The sequence below is a fragment of the Cyprinodon tularosa genome, unplaced genomic scaffold (genome assembly GCF_016077235.1).
Source record: "Cyprinodon tularosa strain WSP-4 unplaced genomic scaffold, ASM1607723v1 ctg18, whole genome shotgun sequence".
Taxonomy (NCBI): Eukaryota; Metazoa; Chordata; class Actinopteri; order Cyprinodontiformes; family Cyprinodontidae; genus Cyprinodon; species Cyprinodon tularosa.
The window spans coordinates 1,810,815-1,836,416 of NW_024038608.1; the positions used below are offsets into that span (position 1 = coordinate 1,810,815).

Here is a 25,602-nt window from a genome sequence, read left to right on the forward strand (position 1 = left end):
CAGGGATCAACAAGGGTTTGTATAAAGATGTTTTAGAATGGATAGGTGACCTTTAGTTTATATTTGAGATAGTTATTATAAGTAGAGTTATTTCAATTTGTTTTGATGATTTATGGTTGTGATTTATGAGCATAGACTTCCAGTTTTTGGTGTGCTTTTTTACTGCTCAGTTTTGATATATATGAAAGTTCCTTGTGAAAAAATAGGAGTCAGTAACAGGAGAACTGAATAAGACAAGATCTACATGATCTAAGAATGATGGAGGAAGAGATAACCACCTGTTTAATGTTCATTTATTATGTGGTTTTTGCTTGTAGCTCCTAATATTGTGGTTATTAGCATTTTTAGTATTTAGATTAGATATTAATAATAATAATAAGTTTTCATGTTGCACATCCTAATTTTTTTGGAGGTGATTTTGATTATATAATGTCTCTGTTTTAGAATAATGTAAGATTGATGCTGGAGGAGTGAGGAAGAAGATAGAAAGACAGAAAGGAGATTGAATGAGAGAGGAGGAAACTAGGAACTCTGATAACCCAGGGCCACTGCCTCAGACCCTGTTCAGTTAATATTTCTGTTTCAAACATTTAAAATGTATAATATGTATTAATAAAGTTCAAGTGATAAAGCGTTGACATGATTTGAGTGATAAACTAACATATTGAGTGATGTAGTGTGCAAAGTATGCTTTGGAACACAGAGTGGCTGTATACTCAGGTTAGTAGGAAAAATGAACCTGCTACTTTGAGACACACAGGCCCCTGATGTGGCTAGGTGACAGTAAGAAACATATATGAACCTTTACCTGCAGGCTTGACTACTACTTGTTTTTTTATGTTAATGAAGAAAAAAAATATTTCTTATAGGTATGTACAGTAGATGTAAACAGAATAAGTATTTGTTGCACTTTTTTGAAGAGGTGGGGGAACTCTGTCTCAACAGACAGCCACAAGCATAGAATAAATGTTTGTATGTACTTTTCTAAATTTCTTTTCCTCATGTCACTCTCCCCTTAGGAGGTGGCAGAGCTCTTTGGGCCCGACAAAATTGGAAAGCCCTGCTAATGACCCTTGACCCCTCCGCTCCCACCCCCACCACTTTGCCCCAACCCAGAGACACAGTTCTAGTTTTCTACTAATAACACTATTCATGTTATTAATCTTAGGATATACTAAACATTTGGAAAGGCACATTCCTGGCTTTTACACTTGATTTTTGTTGTTTAAATATTAATAAATATGTAAAAATATATGAAACCATTACTGTCCCCGTTTCCTAATTTCATCTCGATAAGATGTATTGATTTTTATCCACGAGCAAGAAATGTCCCCAGATTTGATTTCAGAAATCTGGTCACCTTATTGTTAATGTCATTAAATAAGAGTTGTTTGTTCGTTCGTTCGTCTCCGTACCCCAAGATACTTAAACTCTTCCACTTGAGGCAAGAACTTTCCTCCAGCCTGAAGGGGAGACTTGTGTCCAGAATACTCAAGTCACTACGTCAAAACTGGGTATTTCTACTGCCAGAAAGAAGGTTTTGAAAATAATTTACCTTTCAATATTTCTTTTAAACTACATTATAGTGACTAAGTTTGGTTCCTAAACCTTCCCTGCCCGGATTCCCTTTGGTTTATAAGAATGTTTTCACATCCCACACCACCCACAAACCTTTTCACCAGATAATTAAAGTCAATCGGAGTAAGTTTCTTACAATCGCATAAATTGTGATTGAAGGGAGATAAACCATAATCACATCCTTTACATCACAACACTAACACCAATGTCCTTATTTATTTTGACTTTGTTTGACCTTTTCAGGTCTTTAGGCTAAAGTCTTTTTCTGCAAACTCAAAGCAAAACACAGAAAAGCAGCTTTTAGCTCTCAAGCTCCACTAATCTGGAACAAAATCACCCCAAAAAACTGTAAAAGCACTGAAGCATTAAGCTGTTATAAATCAAGGTTAAAAAACAAACCTGTAGAGTGGCCTTTAACTGAGCTATCAGAACATTATTAGTTTAACTTTATTTTTTAAATCATCATCTTATCATTTGAATAATTGGATTCTATTTCTTCACCTTCAATACTTATTTAATGACCATTATGACACAGCAACGGACCCCACCTTTTATGTTTTTATTTTCTTGTATAAGATTTTGAATCGATTTCCTGCTAAAATTTTATATATAATACATATTCCTAACCTTGACTTAGTTTACTAAGAATTATCTCAAGTTTTGTGAGCTATATTTTTATCTTTTTGCCCATTAAAGATATTAATGTTTCATTCAAATGCAAACCTATTATCAATTATTCATCCTTAATCTTAGTACACTTTAAACTACTAATATCTAAAAACAAAATATCGATGTGATTCACATTTTCTCTTCCTTTCCTCCTCGAATAAAGGTTTTCAGTCACTGTTGTTGGCTTCGCCATGTCATAAACCTCCAAAATCTAAAATTGTTCTACAAAAGTGGCTGTTGATATCAATGGCCTTACAATGCCATAGAGCAGTGTGAGAACAATGCCCTAGAACTGCAACCTGGCCGGTGGGACAAAGTAAAAGGTGTGTTTTTACAGCCTTAGAAAGCAGGGTGAGCTGACAGACCCCTTAATTATCTCAAAAAAATCTTAAGGCTGGGTTACGCTTCACACACCTCAGTTTGGCATTAAAATCCATGTGGTTTCCACTCTTGTCAGCCCTAGGATGCCATGTAGGGCACAGATTGCAAGCTTACAACACCACACGACATGTAGAAGAAGACAACAAGGCTGTTTCCAACATTTTTCAAAGCCTTTTTCATTTCATCCACGGTCACAGATATTTCTTTCCAAGAGTTGCTCAAAATCTCTCAATAGTATTGATATTTATGGGTAAAAATCAACAGATGTTTATGTTTGCGAACCCTTGCAAGTAGGAACTGTCGCTCGTCCACATTTTTCTTTAAAGGTATACTATATGTTGTTTAGATTATAGAAAATACTGTCAGTTGCATGATTAGATGTTTTCTAACAATTAAATTCAAGAATCAAACCCTGTTGAAGTTTAAGTTACCCTACAGCCACACCTTAAAATGAAGCAGACCCTTCTTTAAATGTTATTGTCAAAATGGATAATAGCTTTCCACACTGTGTGTAGTCAGACTAAACTGAGTGGCAGGTTTGGAATTTGAATCTCAGACAGAGAACCATATGCAGGGAGGGTACATTATGATTTGGATTCCTTGAAGGAATTCATCATAAAATACATAGAATCTGTCCATTCAGATGAGTTTCACTCCAAGTACTCTACAACATCTCACACCCGGTGGTGTGAAGGACATGTGGTGGATGGAAGGATGGATGTTTGGGTCTCACGGAAGCCATACTTGTTCTGTGATCAGAAGATCAGCAAACTGCCAGAGGGGAAGGCATGCACGACACAAATCCAGACAAAGCAACCATTGAGAATAAGACATGTGAGTGTGCATCACAGGTACACCCAAGACATGTAGAATAAGAATGATAGCAAAGAAACACGAGTAAAGCAAATTGGAAATTCATTTTTTGAAGGGAGAGAACTGATGCTCTCATAGTAAAGGCCTGATAGTGATTGTTTTCGGAGATAACATAGTAAAAAATAAATAAATATATATATATATATTGCTTTGAGTTGAACAATAAATATTAAATTTAATATTTAATACGACTTATTATTAGCTATAATGGATTATTAGGTTATTAGTTTTGCCTTTCCTCCTGTCAAAGCAGAACACCTTGTTCCCCGTAGCTTAGACGCTATCCTGCCTTCCAGATGAAATATGGTATAACATAACACCCATGCCCTACTAAATTAACTTTTAATTAACACTTCTATCTGAAATTTAATTTTATTTGGAAGTAGTTTGCTTAAGATGAGCTTCGAATCCTTTTTATGTCTCTCTGGTGAAGCATCTTCAGTCTGTTCCTGGGCCAGGATAAAGACAGTTCAATTAAGGAAGTGTCTATTTTCTTACTTTATGCATGCCATTATTCCCCCCCTCTCCCCCAACAAGGGAATAAAAGGGTTTATGCAACATAAGGTTCAAATCTCACTCCTATTATTAGAATAAAAATCCTAACATAGACTTTGGTTTCATGGCCTTTCATTATGCGCTGTTATCCACATGGTTGCTGTTGGTGAGGCTAAGTCTGGGCGCCATCTTGGCTACATGGGTGACGCATTTCATTAAATTTTTATCTAAATTAAGACAGTTACTGTTATAAAAGATGTCAAGTGAAAACTTTTTAGCTTGACTTTTCACACAAAGGTTAAAAACAACAATTGTCCAAAATGAAAGTTCATAGATGTGCACTGAACATGTTTAGGTTAAATTGGATATCGGTTAAACTTTGTGATGATTTTAGCGGCTAAGTATAGAGAATGACTGGCAACAAATAAGACTTTTTTAGACATTCAGTGGGCACCATAAAAATGTTTATGCCTCATTTAAATTAGTTCTTAAAGATGATAGCTACCGGTTTAACTCCTCCCAGCCAGTAAGTGGCGCACTTGCGCCTGTCTGTCTCGTTTCACCCGTACCGTTTGCAAGCTGGTTGCCAGGCCCGCTAATGATAACTTCTGGTTACGCCTAAGCTCTTTCTAATTTGACTATAACCCGAACATTTACTATTGGTGCAGAATCCTTTCCTTTCGTAGTTTGCATCGTAACCAGAAGTAAATATTTTGGACCCGATAAACTTCATAAAACAATTATTTATATATTTTTTTCCCGGTAAGATTGACAGTTCTCCTAAACCACTCTAGATGTTCTTTAGCAGTATTATTATTTGAACAGTTTATGTTTTTTGATTAAAAAAAAAGTTGTATCTATGGACTTTTGATCTATTCAGGCTGAGATGGCTCAGTAAGTTCAGTACCTCTGGTGCGTTCAAACCGAACACGTTTTGAGCATCAAAAATTATGTAAGTTATTAATTGTTTTTTTATTTACAGGACAGCCATATTTAATCAGATTTTTCTAAAAGCTTGACTGTTTTTAATGACATTTTAATTCCAAAGGTAATTTTTAGTTACATTTTAAATGGTTTAGGATGAAAGCCAACCTACAGTTTTCAAAATGAATTTCTAAATGGGTTTTATGGTTTGCTAAGCTTTCAAGCTTTTTGAAATATTATTTTGTGCTTTCAATGAAAACACAGAGGCTTTAGGAGTTAGTATTTTGAACAGTAACCTTTGTTAGTACTACAGATGTACAAGCAGTGCCTATTGAGACTCACACATCGTCTTTTGATGGGAATGAACTTGCCCTCCACCTCAACCCAGCGGGTTTTGAGCTGGAGTTGCCGGGGCTCCACTAGATTGCCGGCTCCAGCCTCTGAGAGCTGATTGGCTAAGCCCTGCACCTCCTTAAGCTCCTCCTTCTTCTTGTCGAACTCTGAGCCAATTTCCTATTGGACAGAATCAACCGAAAGGTCACTGGCCATTGGCTGGGACCCGGTCGGGTTAAGCACAAAGAGGCATGTAGATGTGCTCAAAAAAAAAACAAATTTCTGCACAAACAACAACTCACAAAGCGACATTACATAATCAGGAGAAGAAATAAATGTAGAAAAAGAAAATACATTTATTTAGCCACTAGCACAGATGTCACTAAGTAGAAGGAGAAATGTAGGCCCAAATAATATGTGGGTTATTAATCAATAAAAAAAAAAAAATTACTTTGACTTAAGACTTTATTTTCACAAAAAGTACAATTCCTGGCAGATACAGAGGGGTGAGTTCTGTATGAGAGGCTCAGAAGAAGCAAGAAGGTGTATGGTAAGGTTGAAGAACAGAGAGATGGCCAAACACACAGACAGGCATTGGGAAATCTCAGTTGTGGAAATGACAGGTGAGTCTACGGCAAGCAGGTAACACTTCTGCTTAGCGAAATGTCATAGTGATCGTCTGAAAGGGAAAGACACAAATATAAAGTCAGGAGGTTTGCTGGAAAATCGGTGAAGTCCAAGTTCTCACACCCGGGAGTTATGTCTTTTTTTTTTTTACCAACACCAGCTGATTTCCTCCGAGTTCGCTGAGCATACATGTTCAAGGTTAAAGTGTTTTAATAAAGAAATTATCAAAGGCACAGAGCAAAAAAGAGAAAATATTCAGCAAATATAAGAACAAAGAACATATTGAAGTCAAGAGAATCTCTGCTCTAATCCGGTCTTAAATAAATTATTTAAAAAGAGAGTCTGAATCTGTTTTTCCTTTTTTCAAGGTCAACTATTGTCTAAAGCTAGTCTTAAAGGTGAAAAAAACAGAAATTAGCAAGAAAACATTAAAAAGATGTGGGACAGAACATGTAAGAAGAGTGAGAAGAGAACAAACATCTATGAAGGGTTTAATGGTTGGGAGTAATAAGTGTGTAGTATGTTTCTGAACGTGGTTTCACCTTGACCCGCTCTCCCTCAGGAGGGTCAGGAAGCTGGTCGACGCTGCGCTGGATGTCATCCAACCAGGCCATCAGGTCGTGGGATTTCCTTCTGTACTGGTACCACTGGGGAGCGATGGCCAGAGCTTTCCTGTTCCTCAGGATACGCAGATCCTACAGACCAACAAATGCAGGCTGAGAGATTCAATAGTCTTTTCCTTTAATGCCACTACTGCAACAGAAATTTGTCCTTTAAATGAAAAGCAACAACTCAACCCTGCTGAAAGACATTTGTATTTAAAGGCGTCTCAGAGGTCTGAGACAATGGACTCCTTTTCCTGAAGCCGTTTTTTGAACGACTCATTTGTCAGTTGCGCCTACCTCAAGGGTCCCTTCTACTTTTATTGGAGTTGTCACACCAACCATCAATAAACTTGAGGAAACGGCTTGAGTTTAAGGCAAACTTTAATGGTCATCCATATGGGACGACAGCGATTGATCAGGACTCAAAAATCAAGGACAGAGGTATCAGCACCCCATCTAGGCGGTAGCCTTTGGCTTTGGTCCAAGACTACCACTTTGGTAAACACCAGCAGCTCCTGACAGCTGATCTTATTTACTGGCAGCTCTCTGTGCCTGCAAGCAACATGTGGAAATTGAGTCCCAGCACTACTATTTGGTCTGACACTTTAGTTTTGGAGTATAGTCAGCATTGCTATAAAGGCAATAATCTACATATATTTCTAGCAGAGACAAATACTCTAATTTAACTGGATTCTTCTTGGTTGAAGGATATTTATTCTATTTCCATCTAGTTTAGAGCATTTTCTTTCCTGTTTCTTCAGCTCTAATTGTATGTTGTGTTCAGATATATATATGCATAAGGGCATTAGACCCAGAAGAACTCTTGAGGAAAGATACTTGTAGCTCCTAATTTAACAATACTGCTTTAATCATGACTATAAATGCAATGTGGAACTGGTCAAGCCCTTTCTTTAAGTAATATTATACTTCAGCTCCATGACAGCTTCCCTGTCTGGAACTGTTTCATTAAATTAGTAAACTTTCCTGCTACTTTACCAGGCCCTGAAGATTATATTCTTGAACACATCAGGTACTTGCCTGAACTTATTCTGAAAGTATGAATATTTTTCTCAAACACTGGTGAGTATTCTCATGGTGATTTTCCAAAAATGTACTTTGTTCTATGAAGGTTCCGTAAAGTCTGGGAGAATTCAGGTAAAGTTACCAGTAAATTATTGGTTCATAACCACAAAGTTTGGGTAAATATTTGGCATGTTCCAAAAAGTAGCCACTGGTCTCACATAATGGTCATTACCATGAGAGCAAGAAAATAAAATTCAAGTGATTCTTGGAGATTTGCGGAGTGTGATTCTGGAGATCACCTGGTAATTCCCAATAAAATAAGTCATAAGTCCTACAAAAGAAAACTCCAATTTAGGGAAAAAAGACTACCGAGTTTAGGGGATTGGTTGGTAACCTACATGCTAATTACTAAAGTCTGCAAACTGTAACCTCAAAGTTCTGCGAGGCAACATGAGAAGTTCCACGAAAGTAACTCCATTAAGTTCCATAATTTTAGAAAGTATCTGGTAAATTCTCAAAAGAAAATCTCTAAATCCAGAGAAAGTACTCATGGTGTCTCGTAGCTCTGACAAAGTCTCAGTTGTGCATGTTGAGTTACCTTTACGGTGTTGTATTTGCTGTTGAGCTGGTTGTGTTTCAGTCTTATCTGCTCTCGCTTGTCTCGATCAGGGGCTCTCCTTTGTAGGTTCTCTCCTTTCAAAAGCAACTCTTGCACTGCACCTTCTTCACAATTCTGCACAAAGAAACAAACAACCTTTAAGGTGCATTCAAAAGACTAGACCGGCTAAAAACGTCTGTTCTATTGGCAGAAAGAAACCTTGTCTTCCTGGAAGTCCTCCTCCTTTAGGTTCTCTCCCTGTTTGGCCTCCTCCTCCAGTAGCTCAAGCCAAACCCTTACTTCACTGTGATACTGTTCAAGCTCCCTTGCCGATGCTGCCGTCTGCAGAAGCAGAGTTAGAGTTTGAAACTTCTTTTTAGATCAAAAGAGATTTCTGTTGTAGTAGTCCCTACCAATCCAGAGGTGATCCTCTGAGAGATGATGTCAAATCTCTGGTTGAGCTGATCCATTCTGGGTCTAACTTGAGCCTGGCAGTTCTCTCCTCTGGTGGACATCAGCTCTTGTGCCAAATCCCTAACCTCCTCCATTTTCCCTCTAGTCAGCTCCAGCTCTGCACGCAACACCTGGAGGAGATAAACAAGCAGTCACGTTTCTAAACCATTAAGTTCTATTATTATGTAAAGTATCAAGTGTTGAGATTTGGTTCTCTTTGGTCCATTCTTGGACCATATCACTGAGGTAAAAGTCTGTAGATATAAGTGGGATTTCCTTTGGCAATGGCATAACTTGCTTCATTCTTTGAGCTTAGCTGTCCAGATTAACACAAATTACCTCTAGAGCCTGACCAGTAGCAGCTCAACTGTTACGGCCACGGATCCACATGATTGGATTAGGTATTCAAATCTTTAGCCTCATAAATAAATGAACTAGTGAATATCTAGTAAGAGTTATGAAAAAAAAAGATTTCCTTTAGTCCACAAACTTCCCCCTGACAGTGTACGACACAAAGAGGAGATTTTGAGTATTATTCAAAGATCACAACCTTTAGCACGGCATCATTGGGCCCCTGATTATCTATCTCATCCATCTTTCTCTCTGCTCCGTCAATCCATTCATTCACTTCCTTTATCTGTCCGTCTAACTTCTGCATCTGGTTCTGGTAATCCTAAGCAGGTGAAAAGCAAAAAACAAAAGAAAGATTGAAAGTTTGAGCATTTTTCCTCCAACAGCAACAACTTCCTTAGTTGAATTATAAACACATAGTATAGATTAGGATGTTTATTTCTGACCAGCAGCAGGTTGAGCCATTCCTCTGCTCTGGATGTGACTGCGATCCAGTTACAGTGCAACAGACTGACTTTGTCGTCCACTAGGCCTCCGTGGCCTTTTAGCACAGCCTTTAGGGCTTCTGCGAGTTCCACCACCGCCTGCAGCTGTGGTTGACGCTTCTCGATGTCACTGTGGACTGACTATGAGGACAGGATGCAGACGAAGGAGAGTTAGCACTGGTTTTCATCCATATGCTTGTGACAAAGATCTGCCGTACCTGTGCCCAGGTGACTTCAGCTTCCAGGTCGCCGGGCATGCCCTCCACAGCTGAGCGCCTGGTTAGCTCAGCGTCAGTCGCAGCCAGCCACTCCGTCAGCCCATTGAGCTCCTTACGCAACTTTCTGGATAACTTCAGACTCTTCTCCAGCTCCAATTTACTCTCTGTTACCTGAGCAGACAGAACAAAATGGAAGCAACATCCGTCGTAGTTACAGGATAACATGTTTCTCTGTGTGTTTTTGCATACCTGTGACCCCAGCTGGTTGTAGAGCAGTTTCAGAGCGGTCACTCTGTCGTCCAGTTCCTTAGGTTGCTCCGTCTGCTGTCTCTGGACCACCTGTCTACCTGTTTTAATCACAGTCTCCACCTCTCCCTTTACTTCACTCAGTATCTTGTACAGCTTCTGTTTAAGCAAAATGAAAAACGACAGCCGGCTGAAAAAACACACCCCGACTCTAATCCCCATTCACTCGCCAATTTCTCCACCTGCAGGGCCGCTACCTACCATGCACTGATCCAGTTGGGACTGTACTACATCCTGCTCCACACTGCGGATGTCCAGCAACCCCACCTGACCTTTGACCCCGGCCAGGACGCGCTCGCACTCAGCCAGACGGGAATCGAAGTTGGCCGGTTTCTGAAAGAAACAGAACTTGGTCCAGACGTCCGCCAGCATTTTCTAGGAAGACACACGACAGCCCATCAGTTAAACTGAAAAACCTGTTAACATTTTGTCATAACATTCACACAGCAACATTTATATGAATTATATTAAGATTTTATCGATGTCCTATTGATGAAGTTTGCGTGTGTACCCTTAAAATCAACCTACCTTAATCAGTTTATCTTCATTCATAACAGTTTCTTGCTCATATAACCTGCGTTAAAGTGGCTAAACTCTCAGACTGATTTTCAATTTGTACTTGGCAGAAAACTAAACTCCCTTTGAAATGCAGATTTACAGTATTTCCATTAACGAACAAAAGAAAATCATGTTAATTCATGTAAATAAAAGTGGGAATCAGATCTCTGCATTTGTAGTCGCCTAAACCACACTAATTCATGTCGACACAGCAGTCACTAAGAACTCACCTTTGGGGGTAAATACGCCTCATGATTAACCTGCATTTTATCCTGAATGTTTCTAACTTTAAATATTTTGCTTTATTCCCAAACCAGAAATCTTTTGAAGTTCATATACTAAAATGATAAGTTCCTAAAATACATTTAGAAATCCAAACATCCTTTGCTAATCATCTAGGAAATAGATATCTTGTTATTTCCTTTTGGAAAATCAATTTTCAAGTCTTGCCCAAGTTTCTCTCTTGATTTTATCTGAATATTATAAGATCCCATCTAACTTAATCAACCTTAATCCAAACCATTTTAGTGCCTCTCTCTGAAGGGTGAACCTCTAACCCATTCCCAAGTTTTGGAAGTGTCAAGGATTTCTTTTAAGTAATTTATTCCATCAATCTATTTATAAACACTGATGGACTTTTTCCTCTATGTTAAGGAAAAGCATCCCCAGAAATAACAAACCTTTCAGGCTTTTACAGATGCAAAGATTAAATTAAACCCATTATGGTTTCTGATTTATAAAGGATGTTGGCTGCAGTGGAATTTGGTGTCTTTATTTTTAACGTTTTAGAGTAAATCTACAAACTAGTAATGATCTTTCAAAATAAAAAAATAAAAATCAGACAATAGTAGTCAATCAGCAGATATTCCAGTGAAATACTAATGCTAATAAAGTTGCTGTTAGATGAAAAATTAACAAATTTGGCAGAAGGTATGAAAATGAGAAAATCCTCATGCAAATTAATTTTAGGTACATTTAATCTGTTTTTTCAAGTTTACCTGGGTTAAGTCAATCTGTCCCATGAGCCTCTGCGAAGGGTCCTTTTCCTGGTTCTTCTTTCTAATGTCTGCCAGAGTAGTTTCATGGACATTCAACTCCGTCTGGATTTTCTGTTACACACAGAAGCTCAACCTTAGAAATTCAGTGGAAACCAGTCAAGGTCGCTCCTAATAACGCTCCTACCAATGAAGTTTAAATAGCTGGTTAATGTACTTCCCCCTGCTGACCACCAGGGGGCAGACCATGCTAAAGGATACCCAGAGGCAAAGCCCTTAAGTTTGCCTCATGAATAAACACATGCTTTCTTCCCATTCACGCTCCGTTTTAAATATCAGTTCCTCAGAAATCAGGCGCTTATTCGCTAAATGAATCCAGTCATTTCCTCCTCTTCCTCGCTGTGTTTGTGCGCGTGGCTGAGGGGGGGAAATGTCAGCCTGGCACACGCTCTCCCATTCTGTCACTTTGCCATGGCTGCAGGTCATTACTTCATGATCTATTGTCTGATTAGTTCGGCGGGTGTATGTGTGTTTGGATGGAGAGAAGAAGAGAGGTGCGAGGAAGCGTGAGGGGGAGAAGCCAATGTTTGACGAGGACACAGTGAAGCTGAGGGCAGCGCGTCCTCATCAGCTGCATCCTTAATTAGGACCTTGGAGTGAAGAAAAGAGAGTTTCCAGATCTGTTCTGAGGAAATCCAAGGAGGAAGAAGTTTCAGAGATGCCAAACAATAACAGAGCCTTGTTCTTTTTAATCAGATCTGGTTTTGGATTTTGACAACATCTGAAGATTTTCCCGTTTCATGTATGACACACAATAATCAAATCTATTATGTTTCAGTTTCCCTGGCCTCTGAAGAATACAATAAAACAGTTGAATCTCTTGCATGTTGGTGATCAAAAGAAGGCAGGGAAGGAGCCTTTTTCTATGTGCTTCTGAGAGCTGAGTCAGTGAGTCTGTGTGCAATGGAGCGATGGAGAACCTGCCTGAGCCATAGGTGGTGATCCTTTCCAGTTCAAAGAGATGTAAAAGGCTGAGAGACCTGATGTAAACTGGTGCCGGCATCCAAGCTGGTTTGGAGATATTGAACCAACCTGGAGATGCTCCCCTTCCTGTCCTTTAGAAAGCTTGTTTTAGAACAGCAGATTCCTTCTTTTTCAGTTCTCTAGTGGCTCCTTCCAGACTTTCCAGGACACACCCCAATTCCTCCAGAACTACTGGAACGGAGTGTGAATTGGGATGTGCAGCCAGACGGAGATGACGCGTTCTGCTCATGCGCTCTTGTTATCAGAGAACTGAGTCAGGGAAAAACCGAGCCGAGCTGACCTCTGGAACTGGTCTGCAGTTAGCTCGGTTCGGTTCAGTTTCCTTTCCATTTACAAACCATAAGTTATCTCAGTTTTTCAAGGGTAGTGTAAATGGGGTAAACATTTTAAGCTCCTTGTGTAAACTATCCTGCACTGGTTTGTTGTCCATTTGTTTTGCCTCCATCTAACACTCTTCATAGAGGTGTGCTTACTTTTAATTTTCAGTATTTGGACCCAACTTTTAGCTTTTTCTGGTTGTGTTTTGGTAAGAATGTATGGGCAGTCATTTGGACACAAACCTGAGTGCAAAAATGGTGAAAATGGTAAGAGCTGTGGGTACATCATGGCTACCTGAGCCTCCTGTGGTATCTGCTGGGCATCAATGTGGTCAGACAGGTAAGCAGTGAGGTGGCGGTCCGTGTTTGCCAGAGACTCCTGGATCTGCCTGAGCATCTTGTCGTTCTCCTGGGCCCACTGCACACTTTGCTCCAGCTCCTTCCGCCTGAGCGCCGCCTGGGAAAAGGAAAAGCTTCGATAAAAACTGGCATCATGTACAATCATTTTAATAACATAATAAAAAAAAAAGAATAACATTTGATCTAAAGCCATGTTATAACGAATGAAAAAGAAGATCAGAGAATTGGATAGTTTTAGAGCGCTACATGGCGTCAGGATTATGACAAAACAGAACTATGAATGTATATTATTGCTTGACAGGTGTGTTGAGGTCGCCTACTTTCATTCACCTCAAGCTCATACAACAAAAAACCTGGATATCATAAACTTCACATGTGCATCAAACTTCCCAGGTGCAGTATTCAGTGACCAGGAGCACAGCTGAGCTGCATGAAGTCGACACCCCACCTACGTGAAAAATGCTTCCGGTTAATGCTTCATCAGTGCAGGTTTGTGCAGATCATTTTTTTAAGGCCACCCAGAGGTCACCATCCCCTGGTTAGCTCTAAATTGAACCAAAGTGGTCTACTTTTGAGAGTTTTTGTGCAGTTAAAACTGTTGTTTGTGCTGCTTTTGTTTCTAAAATATAGTCATTGATGACGTCAGCATCTAACCGGACAGTGCTGCACTCGTGTCTGAATTTGAAGTTATTGCATTACAAAATATGGCATTGCTGTGCTGCAGTTATTAAAACAGCCAACATGTTTACCTTTCCTAGTGGGTGGAAAGATAGTTGCACAATATTTAGTTGCTCATCAGCCTTTGATTTGTATCTGCAATCACCTTGGAAGACCATCATCAGTTTTTGGAAAAGCCTCAGAAGAAGTTTAATTAGAAGCACTCAATTTTCCAAGTTTGTTCTCGTGGCTCAGCTGTACTCGTGGTCACAGAATTGTGCACATGAGATGATCAATGCACGCCTGTAGTGTAAAATATGCTTGTTTAACATTATATAAGCTCCTGGTGAATGAACAGCGGTGACCTTAATGCTCCCGCGGAGTACATTATACGACAGTTGTTTACTTTTGTTATAATCCTGTTGCCATACTGAAAGGTCAAATTTCATAAAACTGGTAAAACACGTCTTTTTTTTTTTTTTTTTTCAAATCACTATAACTGCTAACACCCCATTAAGACAGGATGTATACTAGTACATGGGTGATAAAAGGTCTGAGATTTATTTACAATGCAGCAGGCATTGATTCTCTTAAACATGCAGAAAATTTCCATAAAGTTTTTGTGTAATTTTGCGCTAGAGAGCCTTGCATGATATCCATCTTATTACTACATAACTTGCTTATTGTTGCCTGTTAAAAAAGAGCAAAACCTCTGAACTAAAAAAAAAACAAATAGAAACAATTGTGTACTATAAGAAGCCCCAGTCATTCTTGAGACAAAAAACCTAACTATAACACAGAAAATGCACACAATTGTCCTCTAATCTTCTTAAAAAAATAAATCAAAGTACCCTCCTGACGGTTGGACTTCGAGGTATTTCTTTCATGTTGTCTCTTGATGCGCCGACCTAAGATCTCCAAACGATGACCGCTGTCCTACCACTCACTCCTTTCACTATTTTCCCCGGTCACTGGCTGTCAGTGGGATTAGCTTGCAGACGCAGCCATTACCTCACAGATAATCCAAACCCTGAGTGCGTGTGCTTGGTTACAGGTGAGCGTGCTAATCTTACACAGAGGGATAATAGATCTAAGTTTAGCTCTGAGCCCCTTGTGCTGTGCTAATTTAAGAAGTGTCCAAGAGGACGCTTCGTATTGAAGGGTTTGGGTTGAAAGGCAAACGGTAAAATACGACCTGCATTCTCCTGCCGTTACAGAAGGAGAACTGCAGCATTTTGTACATTGAATGCATGTATTTGAGTGACACGCTAAGCATTCCTGTGGTAAATTTAGACCAGTAAGAGAGTTTTTTAATCAAATATTAATTTCCATCAACAATAGATAAAAAATATGTAACACCCCTTAATTATGACATTAATATCCCCAAGAAGCTTTATTTTGTCTGTTATCCTAACTCCATAGAATCTGAACCAATTCCCAAAAAATAAGTGCATAACGCTGATGCATTTACATGGTAAATATACCTTTACAACAGCAGGCAATTCACCTTAAGGGCTTAAGTTAAAAAGCATCAAAAGACATCAATGTGTTGCGGAAATTTTTTTTTAAGTCACAGCGGTGGGTGAAGATCCATTTATCTAAAACCAGTGTTCAATAAAAGACCTGTGTGACATTTGAAATGTAAAATTCTAAAGATGTAAGAGTTAAATTTAGATAATCCTGTAACATTGTTGGCTAAAAATAATGTACAAAATCTTAACTGTATTGAACTTTCCAACTGTGAGGCAAATTTTATTTTTCATGTGCTTAAGGAAAAGAAAAGGTTCACAGACTCTGATAGTGAATAATTTAGATTATTTTCTGATCTCAGTTAAATAAACGTAAGCAGAAATGCTAGTAAGGAGGAAGCAGTTCAAACAGATCTTTATAACCCATAAAAGCAGGCAGATAAACGGTTTCCTACCCGGGCCATGAGTTCATCCCATCGGGCGTTAAAGACGTCCAGTTTCTGTTGAATGAGTTCATCCAGAACCCCTCCGTCCATCAGCGTCTGGGCCAGTTCTCGGATCTGGTTCCTGTTGTCTTCTGGGTGTTGCAAAAGAACCTCAAGGCTCTGCAGATTTCACCACAAAACAAAGACAGTCCTTTATTTTCTTCCACAGTGTGATAAAACTCCCAACTTATAGTATTTGTAGCCCCTTGGCACTAAAAGTGAAATATGTTAAAGGTCTGTAACAGTTAGAAACAATCGATATGTTAAAGGTTGCTATGTAGATAGTTGCTTTTTGTATCTCTGCTTCTGTCTCCTTGAACCCCAGTCGGCCTCAGCAGATGGCCGCTCACACTTAGCCTGGTTCTGCTGGATGTTTCTTCCTGTTATAAAGGAGTTTTTCCTCTCCACTGTCGCTACAAGTATGCTTAGCGTGAGGGATTGCATTTGAGTCAATAAGTCGATGCAATCAAATGGTTTCCTTAGATAGAAGACTTTGAATCAATCTGACTGTATGATCTGGTGAAATATAAAGTGCCTTTAGATGACATGTGTTGTGAATTGGCACTACAGAAATAAACTGAATTAATTCTTACTTCAGATGGACCTCTGACTTAATTATTTCACACTTATGTTTAGACTTTTTGTGTTGATATTAAACAGAGTCCCCGAATACCAGCAGCTTTTTGAAGATATTAATATACAATTGTTTTAAGTCTCATATTTAGACAGAAGTGAAAACAACTAGGAATACTTAAAGAAAGAAATAGTAACACCAATTAACTTCACCTAAAAAACCCCAGGAGACTTTTTATCTGCATTTTTCTCTATATATTAGGTTGTATTTCATCAGCAACTTAACAGCCACAGACTTGTGCTGTAATTAGATCTTGCAGAATAGGATCTAATGCGACTAAGAGCCAAGATTGTTAAATGAAAATGTGTTTTGTCTCTGACAAGGTAACTGCTGAGAGAAAATATTGTCTCTTTATATAAAGCTGTGTGCTTCAAACTTGAAGCAATTTTTCATACATCAGAAATTGAAAGATTAAAAACGATTTCCCTGCCGCCCCACTAGTAGGCGGTGTGTTCTTTGTATGCATTCGCAGATTTAAACAGTCCCTAAGTCACAGTGCGCATGTACCTGGGGTTCCCGGATACATTTCATTTTTTTTTTTAAATAGTAACAACAGAGGTTGGGGTGTTTTTTTTTTACAAAGGAGGATTAGGGCCACTGGAAAAAAAATCTTAACTCATTTTTAAATTTTATTTCAGTATATGAGGAAAAAAGTCAGAATTCTGACTTAAATCCCAGAATTCCTACTTTTGTCTCAGAATTCTGACTTTTTTTCAGAATTCTGACTTTAATCTCAAAATTTTGGACCTTAATGTAGATGGGCACCATGAAGGAAGAGATGTGAGCACCCAGCTTCACTGACAAAGATGTGAGTCGTTTGGGAGGGCCAGTAAAAAATTGGTGGAAAATGATGAAATTAGGTAACTTTTTACATGCCAAAGTGGTTCCCGGTGATGCTATTTCATTAATGGAAGAGCAGAAGGTGATTAAAACAAGAGAGCTAGTTTAGTCTCTAAAACGGATATGGCTGTTAGCTGTCAGAATTCAGTCAGAATTCTGAGATCAAATTCAGAATTTTGAGATTAAATTCAGAATTCTAAGATTAAAGTCAGAATTCTGAGAAAAAGTCAGAATTTTTAGATTAAATTCAGAATTCTAAGATTAAAGTCAGAATTCTGAGAAAAAGTCAGAATTTTTAGATTAAATTCAGAATTCTAAGATTAAGGTCAGAATTCTGAGATCAAATTCAGAATTTTGAGATTAAATTCAGAATTCTAAGATTAAAGTCAGAATTCTGAGAAAAAGTCAGAATTTTTAGATTAAATTCAGAATTCTAAGATTAAAGTCAGAATTCTGAGATCAAATTCAGAATTCTGAGAAAAAGTCAGAATTTTTAGATTAAATTCAGAATTCTAAGATTAAAGTCAGAATTCTGAGATCAAATTCAGAATTCTGAGAAAAAGTCAGTAAAAATCATTTTTTTTTTTTTTTTTTTTAGTGGCCCTAATCCTCTTCAGTAGTTTTTGAAAACTCAACACTTAGGAATCAATTTTTAAATTGTGCAATTTCAGAGGAAGTGTGCGCTGATGAGTACATTAGCAGTAGAAACAAAACAAAACTTTTCTGTTATCTTATAAACCAAACCTGAAATATTTTGAAGCCTAAAAGGAGATGTATTACGACTCTTTTGTGATGATAAAATTAATAGAAATAAACGTTTTTTTAAGAACTCAGAGAATACAACTCCTGGTTCACAGCTAAAAAAGCATTAAATGTCTTTTCAATGTCATCATTAGCTCAAAATTTTAAATTCATAAAAAAATATTTTATTTGTTTTAACAAATAAAATAAAATTCAAACAAATATTTTTATTTGACTTTTTTAATCTATATTAGGAACATCTGCCCAAACATATCCAAACTTTTACCACTTTGGAACTATACAGGGGTTGGTATCAGCGAGGTGTTTTGATCGTAGCCTAGAATTTTGAAATAAAAAAAAATTAAAAGTTTTAAAACTATAAGGTTAGGAAATACTGGAAAATTTATGAAAGCTGCACTTCAGTCATGAATAAACAACGGACAAGCACGTAAATCTGGAAAAACCAGGAGAGAAGTATTTGGATTAAGCTGATTAAACACAGAAATATCAAACAATAACTATTTAGATAGTCCATTTTGCTTTGCCCTCTTTCCAGCAAACTTAGAGGAAAAAAGTAATGACTGACTTTTGAGTATTTGCTTCTTCCTTTGTATTTAGAGATTTCTAATGTCAATACTGCCCCCACAAGGATCGATTTGGTATTATAGTGTATTTTAATTGAATTTCCGAAGTTCCCCCTCTAAAAAAATGTTTCCTTCACTGATAAAATAGCTGCCGACATGTCAGTCAATCCGTACCAAGTTACAGGAGGTGACATCAATCCCTTTATCTCCAGGCTGCAGTTTCACTTTACTATATTGTCTAAATCAAGTTTCTCCCGCCAGACTTTTCTTCTCATTTTCATTCCATCGACTGGTTCTTAAAGTATTATCCAACACTGGCATGGATAATCTGCTTTCCTGGGGATTCCCTGTCAAGTTTGTGTCATGCTTAATTTCTTTATTTAAACATTCCGGTAACCATAGCAACGTACGTGCTTCCTACTGGGTGCAGCCAATCAAAGAGTCAAAAAGCTATCTGCTGCTTAAAATAGGCACCAACATCTTTGAAGAGTCTGAATTCAATAGTTTACCTGACTGATATCTAGAGTTCTTCTTTCTTTCTACCGTCTTTGTTGACATCGGGAAAACAGTTTATTGTAAAATGTTAATCATTTAGACACAAAGCCATGATGCAAGACTCTCAGAGGAAGGCTGCAGATATTTGGAGAGAACTTTGTTCCATTATTGTTGCAAGCAAAAAAAAACACATTTTATGATTTGAAATGTGAAAAATATCCACATAAGCTTTGAAAAACATTTATATCAGAAAAGGTAGAGTGTAACTTTTAACTAATGTGTTTTTATTTCACAGAATGACTTGTCTATTTTCAATATACCGGTATATATATATACTTCAAAGTTTTTACAAATTTTACATTATTTTTCTGTAGACCAATAGAAATGTATCAAAAAAGAAAGAAGAAATTGAAGAAATAGGGCAGATTAAACTATGAAAACTTTTTTTCTTTTAATCTGAAAAAACAAAAGTTACTCTCAAACACTTTTTCATAAAATGTTTTTTAAACTTCTATTTCTTGCATGTTTTTAAATGGCCATTTACAAAACATGTTCTTTGGTTGTCAGAGTTAAAATTAATTTTTTTCCCTGACTGCATTTTGCAGCTTCTATTGCAAAGAGTTTAGCATTTAGGTTAAAACAATGACTTTCTGGTATTTCTGACCCCAACAACTCCTCCAAATGATTGCTGTGAACCCTGCAAAGCTAAAAGCTACAGGTCCACTAAAATTTAAACATGTTTTTTCTGCAATGAACACTAAAGTCTTTGTGAATCTGATGTGACAAAAAGCGTAAAAGCTTAAGGCGTATACATATTTTTACAAAGCCTCCAACTGCCAACCACTGCAGATTAAAAAAAACATAAAAACCTTGATTTATCCTATTAAAATGTACAAAATTCTTACAGGCATTTATTTCCCTTCTGATCATCGTTAAAATCAATTTCCACAGCAGAAACTGGAGGGATTCTTGGAGGCACAGATTAGAAAGCACTGTGAGCTACATAGAAATGACAAGAGTGGATAAAACCCTCCAAAGCAGGGCATTAAGGTGCCGTTAATAAGCCCTGGGTCACCAGTGACCTGATAAAGCTGATGAGCATGAAGAGGAAATCCCTCTGGGCGTTAAAACTGAGCTATTTGATGAAAGGCTGGGAAAAAAAAGAACTGGTGACCTAAATATGTTTCTAACAGGTTCAACTCGGAAACCTCAGCAGTTTGTTAATGGTCCTGCACTGGACAGAGCATCACTTTGCACCCAGTTCAATGGTGCAAAGGAAAGAAAAACAGTCTAATTGGAATCTGCCTTTTTTTTAACATCAAATTTTAAACAGTGAATTTTTTTAACACTGAATTTTAACCACTGAATTTTTTCAGACATTGAATTCCTTACACTCAATTTTTGTCTGGTAAAAATTCACCAGAAAAAAAAAATCAGCTGCAAAAATTCAGCCGCAAACGTGTTGACCTTTTGGTGAACTCAAGCCAAAGCAAACTACACTCGATAGAGTCGAGAAGCTTCTAGCCAATGAAATCAGCCCATTTGGTCACATGACACAACGGCTGCGCTCAGCATTGTTCCCGGCTGAATGAGGATTTTTTTTTTGTTACACAGAATTACAAAACGTCAGTTAGCTACTAACAGACAGCTATTAGAATGCAGTGTTTAAAATTTGGTGTTAAAAAAATGCAGTGTTTAAAGTTCTGTGTTAAAAAAATTCAGTGTTTAAAATTTGGTGTTAAAAAAATTTTGTGTTTAAAAAAGTTCAGTGTTTAAAATTTGGTGTTAAAAAAATTCAGTGTTTAAAATTCGGTGTTAAAAAAATTCAGTGTTTAAAATTCAGTGTTAAAAAAATTCAGTGTTTAAAATTTGGTGTTAAAAAAATTTTGTGTTTAAAAAAATTCAGTGTTTAAAATTTGGTGTTAAAAAAATTCAGTGTTTAAAATTCGGTGTTAAAAAAAAGGCAGATTCCAATGAGAGAGTTTTTCTTCCATAGTTCAACCCCACAACCTTAGACTAACCCGGGAGGGTCCCAAAGTGAGGGTCAGGTGAAAGTGAAAAGAAAACCTTGTCAAGTAAGAGTGCGAGCTGTTGGCTCAGTTGTTTCACCCAGTCTAATAAGAAGAAAAACTCTAATAGCTGTCTGTTAGTAGCTAACTGACGTTTTGTAATTCTGTGTAACAAAAAAAACCTCCTCATTCAGCCGGGAACAATGCTGAGCGCAGCCGTTGTGTCATGTGACCAAATGAGCTGATTTCATTGGCTAGAAGCTGCTTGACTCTATCGAGTGTAGATTGCTTTGGCTTGAGTTCACCAAAAGGTCAACACGTTTGTGGCTGAATTTTCGCAGGTTAATTTTTTTGCAGCTGACTTTTTTTTGGTAAATTTTTACCATATAGAAATTGAGTAAGGAATTCAATATCTAAAAAAAATTCAGTCTTTAAAATTCGGTGTTAAAAAAAATTCAGTGTTTAAAATTTGGTGTTAAAAAAATGCAGTGTTTAAAATTCTGTGTTAAAAAAATTCAATGTTTAAAATTTGGTGTTAAAAAAAATTTAGTGTTTAAAATTCAGTGTTAAAAAAATTCAGTGTTAAAAAAATTCAGTGTTTAAAATTCAGTGTTAAAAAAATTCAGTGTTTAAAATTTGGTGTTAAAAAAATTTAGTGTTTAAAATTCGGTGTTAAAAGAATTCAGTGTTTAAAATTCAGTGTTTAAAATTCGGTGTTAAAACAAGGCAGATTCCAATGAGACTGTTTTTCTTCCATAGTTCAACCACACAACCTTAGACTAACCCGGGGGGGTCCCAAAGTGAGGGTCAGGTGAAAGTGAAAAGAAAACCTTGTCAAGTACAAGTACGAGCTACGAGAAAGATCTGAAGCATGCTGCAGTTACTTATTTTGGCCACAGGTGGCACTAATATTAGAAAACAACACCACACTAAAGATTCAGAATTCCCAGTGTCAACCTTGGAGAAATACAGGTGAAAATAAAATTTCTCCCCAAAACCTCAAAATATAACATAGCTGCAAGCCTTTTTCAGATATTTTGTTACGTTTTATTTGCATCGGTTAATTTTAATCTGTTTTAAATCAATGCACCTTTCTTAGCACTGCACTGTCCTTATAGTGAATTGAAATGTACAGCATTTCCAATGTGGAACTGGAGCGTTGCTAAATATTCCTGAATCCGACTTAGAACGTTAGAGGTTAATGGACCATGATATTCAAACAGCATTTGCTGTTTATTGTATTTCTAGGAGTTTAATAAGCAGGATTTAAATAAACTGATTCATTAAGAATGCAATTTAATTGAAAGGAACGGCTGCCCCCTAGGCACAAAAAGAAGCATTATCGCAGATCCTTCCTCCCAGCTGCTGTTATTAGATACAATCTCCACTGCTGCCAACAGACCCAGGAAGTCTCTGCAACTATACGGTTTGTTGCACAGTTTTTTTATTTGCTTAGTAATTCTTTTTCTTTAGCAATGCCTATATTTACCGGCTAAATGTCAACTTTTTTACTTGCTCTGTTAGTGCTTATAATGTTATAAAGGCTGATATTTAAAGTTTTTAATCCCTTCTAGATTCAGTAAATGAGCTGCTGTTTGTCTTTTCATCTTGAACATTTTTTCCTTTGACCTGCCAGTCTATTTGCTGTAAAAATTATTTTGACTTTGTGTTTTTGTTCTTATTAGTTTTGTGTGTAGCTGTATGCTTTGATTCCCTGTTAGTTTTGGCAATAATACATCCAGAGGTTTGAAAGGTACCCAAAAATTGTACTCAAGTTAGAACAGCAATGATTCATCATATTTTAACTCAAGTAAGATTGAGAAGTAGCCAACCGAGAAATTACTCAAGAGTAAAGAAACTATTTGGTAAAAATGCAGCTCAAGTGGTGAGAAACTCATAACATGTGATTTACCATTTAAAATGATGTAATAAGACAAACCAAAATGTAAAAGTATTTGCAAATTCTAGTATTTTATAGTCTATATTCAAACAACTGGATGTTGTAATTGAAAAATAAGAAATTTCAGGCAGAAGAAACACTTTTATAAACCAACTTTTTTACTCAAAATCAAACTAACCCAGAATCTCCAGTGACTATATTTACCACCTACTGACCTGAAAATATAACAGTCGGTTGATCAGATATAAAGAAAGCTGATGTACATAAAATGGACTCCAAGTTTGACAAAAACAATAATAGTGCATTGTTGCCCAGGTAACTATTGTTTAAAACAAACTAGGTTTAGCTAAAAATTTCACTCAAGTAAGAGTGGCGACATTTGACTAATATATTACTGAAGTTAAAGTAGAAAGAACGGTGAAGAAAAACTACATGTAAACGTATAATAATAATAAAAAGAAAAGTTAATTAAGTAAATGTAACTAGTTACTACCCACATCTGCGTAATCTTCAAATTGGGAGGCAATATTCGTTTCCATTCCATTTGATTGAAGAGCTAGTTTATTTTAGGTTTAACCTTTTTCAGCTGAGAAATTCAGATAGAATGAGTTTTAAATAAATATCTTGTATCTGAAATGATGTTGAATTTCATGCTTATAAGACTCGTGCTTATTTTGCATGGTTAAATGGATTATTTTTGTTTTCTCATTATATGCTGAGGCTGTTGAGGCATTTCTGAGGCCATTATTAAAAATATCTCTGTTTCTGTTTAGCTTTAGTTTTTTCCCCCCTAAAGAATCAGCAGGATATTTTATCCTTCTGTGTTTCTTGTTTATTAGAGCAACTTTCAGGAAATAGATGTTTTGTCTTGTAATGATGCACCAGATCAGTGTGAGCAAGTCAGGCAGCCCTCGAGGTCCAGCTTAATCATCTGGGCCTGGTGAAAGTCTTTGAAAATCCTTTGTTTACTTCTGCCTACAGACATATCTGAAATCAGACATGAACTCCTAAGAGACGATGCTCCCTTTTCATTCACTGGGGAACCATTGTGGCTCCCTGGGCAGGAAATAAAAACTCCAGTTAGATTAATAACATAATTTCCAGTCAATCATGACATAAATATGTGGAACCTAAAGATAGCACAAAGTATATTTTTGCATATTTCTAAATGTTAACTAAAAGCAAAACTGATCTTATCGATCAAAAAGAGAAAGATATAAAGCATTTATCATAAAACAATCCTACATTTATCACTTTCAGTTGGATTTAGCCTCTATTTTAAATGACCCATGTGCTGCTTGTATTTAAGGACAGTCCCAGAAAATGCGCATCATACTAATAATGCTGACTTAGTAGCTTTTCATTTATTTATTATTTTTTTTAAGATATCTCCCTACGTTTATCTTTTGTAAAAAGAAGTTAATTTAACTGTACAGTCTTTTCCGCCCTCATATTAGACTCACATCCAGCGCCTCCTGCAGCTTCTCTGCTCCTCCTTGTAGGTTTTCCGTTTCGTCCAGTTTCTGCTCCAGCTGATCCAGGAAGGCGTTTTCCTGCTCCAAGTAGGACAGTAACTCACACCAGCATGCCCAGACCTCCTTTAGAACCACAGAAACAGGAAAAAAGTCAGAAGATTGGAGATCATACAGATTATATGTTGGTATGAAAGGCAGCAGGATGCAGCTAATCAAATGTTAACACTAAGGTATCATCAGCAAATGTGAGTACCAGTCCAGACGGGATATCAGGTCTCCGTCTGATAACTGTTACATCTGGATTTAGCTCTGGACTTTGAATCGGCCATTTTAACCAAAGACATTTCGATCTAAATAATTCAGAGATGTTTCTCTACAAACACGACTAATGTTAACCTGACTCCGCATATACATCTGGAAACCTTCCGTAGAAGTAATTTTGGGAAGGGGCGAAAATACTGGTTAGCTGATTGGCCTATGTTGGTGATAGACGGGCCAAATAAACCAATCAGATCAACGAAGCATATGACGTACTAAGAGAGCGACGACGAAGAGGAGCCAATTGATAGATCAAACTCTTGCCGAAACCAGTCGGGAGAAGAGCAAAAACATCTTTTCCTCTGAGAAAAGCCTCCAGAGCAGTGGTTTGCTCTTCTTTCAGTGAAGAAATACTCTGTAATTCCGATAAAACTTGCTCGATAGCCACGCTAACGCTAGTTTCATCGGCTGAAGCCGCCATGTTCTTTAGACTGAACTGTTGCGCTTCTCGTTGCGTCACACCTCAACCCGCCTCAAAGCCAACGCTGATTGGACGTTCGTTTGGTGAATGGCTCCAAATTTTCTTCAACGGAGAGTCTCCAGACTGATCTGCGAGTGAAATCTTGAAAGCTTGCGAGATCAGGATGGTCTCACGAGGCTAGATTAATGTATGTTCAAAAGAGATCTCAGAGACCTAGAGGTTAGAAACAGTGGGGCATCTCCCTAAAGAATGAGTTGAATGCACAAGATGAATTTCACCACTTTAGGATTATGAGGGGAAGTTCTATTGCCTTTACCAGGTTTTCATCTAAGATTACCCTCCATTTATCTCAATCCATCTTACTTTCAAAACTCAACCAAT

At 37.4% G+C, this 25,602-nt stretch overlaps 1 protein-coding gene across 14 annotated transcripts in view; it reads right to left on the reverse strand.

Annotated features, from left to right (window-relative positions):
* The window catches only part of dmd (dystrophin), a 400,034-nt gene that overhangs the window by 88,542 nt on the left and 285,890 nt on the right, over nt 1-25,602 (reverse strand). For 10 of the 14 annotated variants that reach the window (XM_038282138.1, XM_038282143.1, XM_038282144.1 and 7 more), the window contains 15 exons: nt 24,471-24,605; nt 15,775-15,924; nt 13,129-13,290; nt 11,476-11,586; nt 10,121-10,294; nt 9,863-10,018; nt 9,614-9,784; nt 9,357-9,536; nt 9,110-9,232; nt 8,520-8,690; nt 8,326-8,448; nt 8,107-8,241; nt 6,423-6,575; nt 5,263-5,433; nt 3,373-3,399 (listed from right to left, as the gene is read on the reverse strand). In XM_038282138.1, coding sequence (XP_038138066.1) covers nt 3,373-3,399; nt 5,263-5,433; nt 6,423-6,575; nt 8,107-8,241; nt 8,326-8,448; nt 8,520-8,690; nt 9,110-9,232; nt 9,357-9,536; nt 9,614-9,784; nt 9,863-10,018; nt 10,121-10,294; nt 11,476-11,586; nt 13,129-13,290; nt 15,775-15,924; nt 24,471-24,605 — 2,142 coding nt within the window. Of the gene's footprint in view, nt 1-3,372; nt 3,400-5,262; nt 5,434-6,422; nt 6,576-8,106; nt 8,242-8,325; nt 8,449-8,519; nt 8,691-9,109; nt 9,233-9,356; nt 9,537-9,613; nt 9,785-9,862; nt 10,019-10,120; nt 10,295-11,475; nt 11,587-13,128; nt 13,291-14,701; nt 14,836-15,774; nt 15,925-24,470; nt 24,606-25,602 lie in introns of those variants that run through there. The other 4 variants (XM_038282134.1, XM_038282140.1, XM_038282135.1 and 1 more) reach the window with 2 other exon arrangements.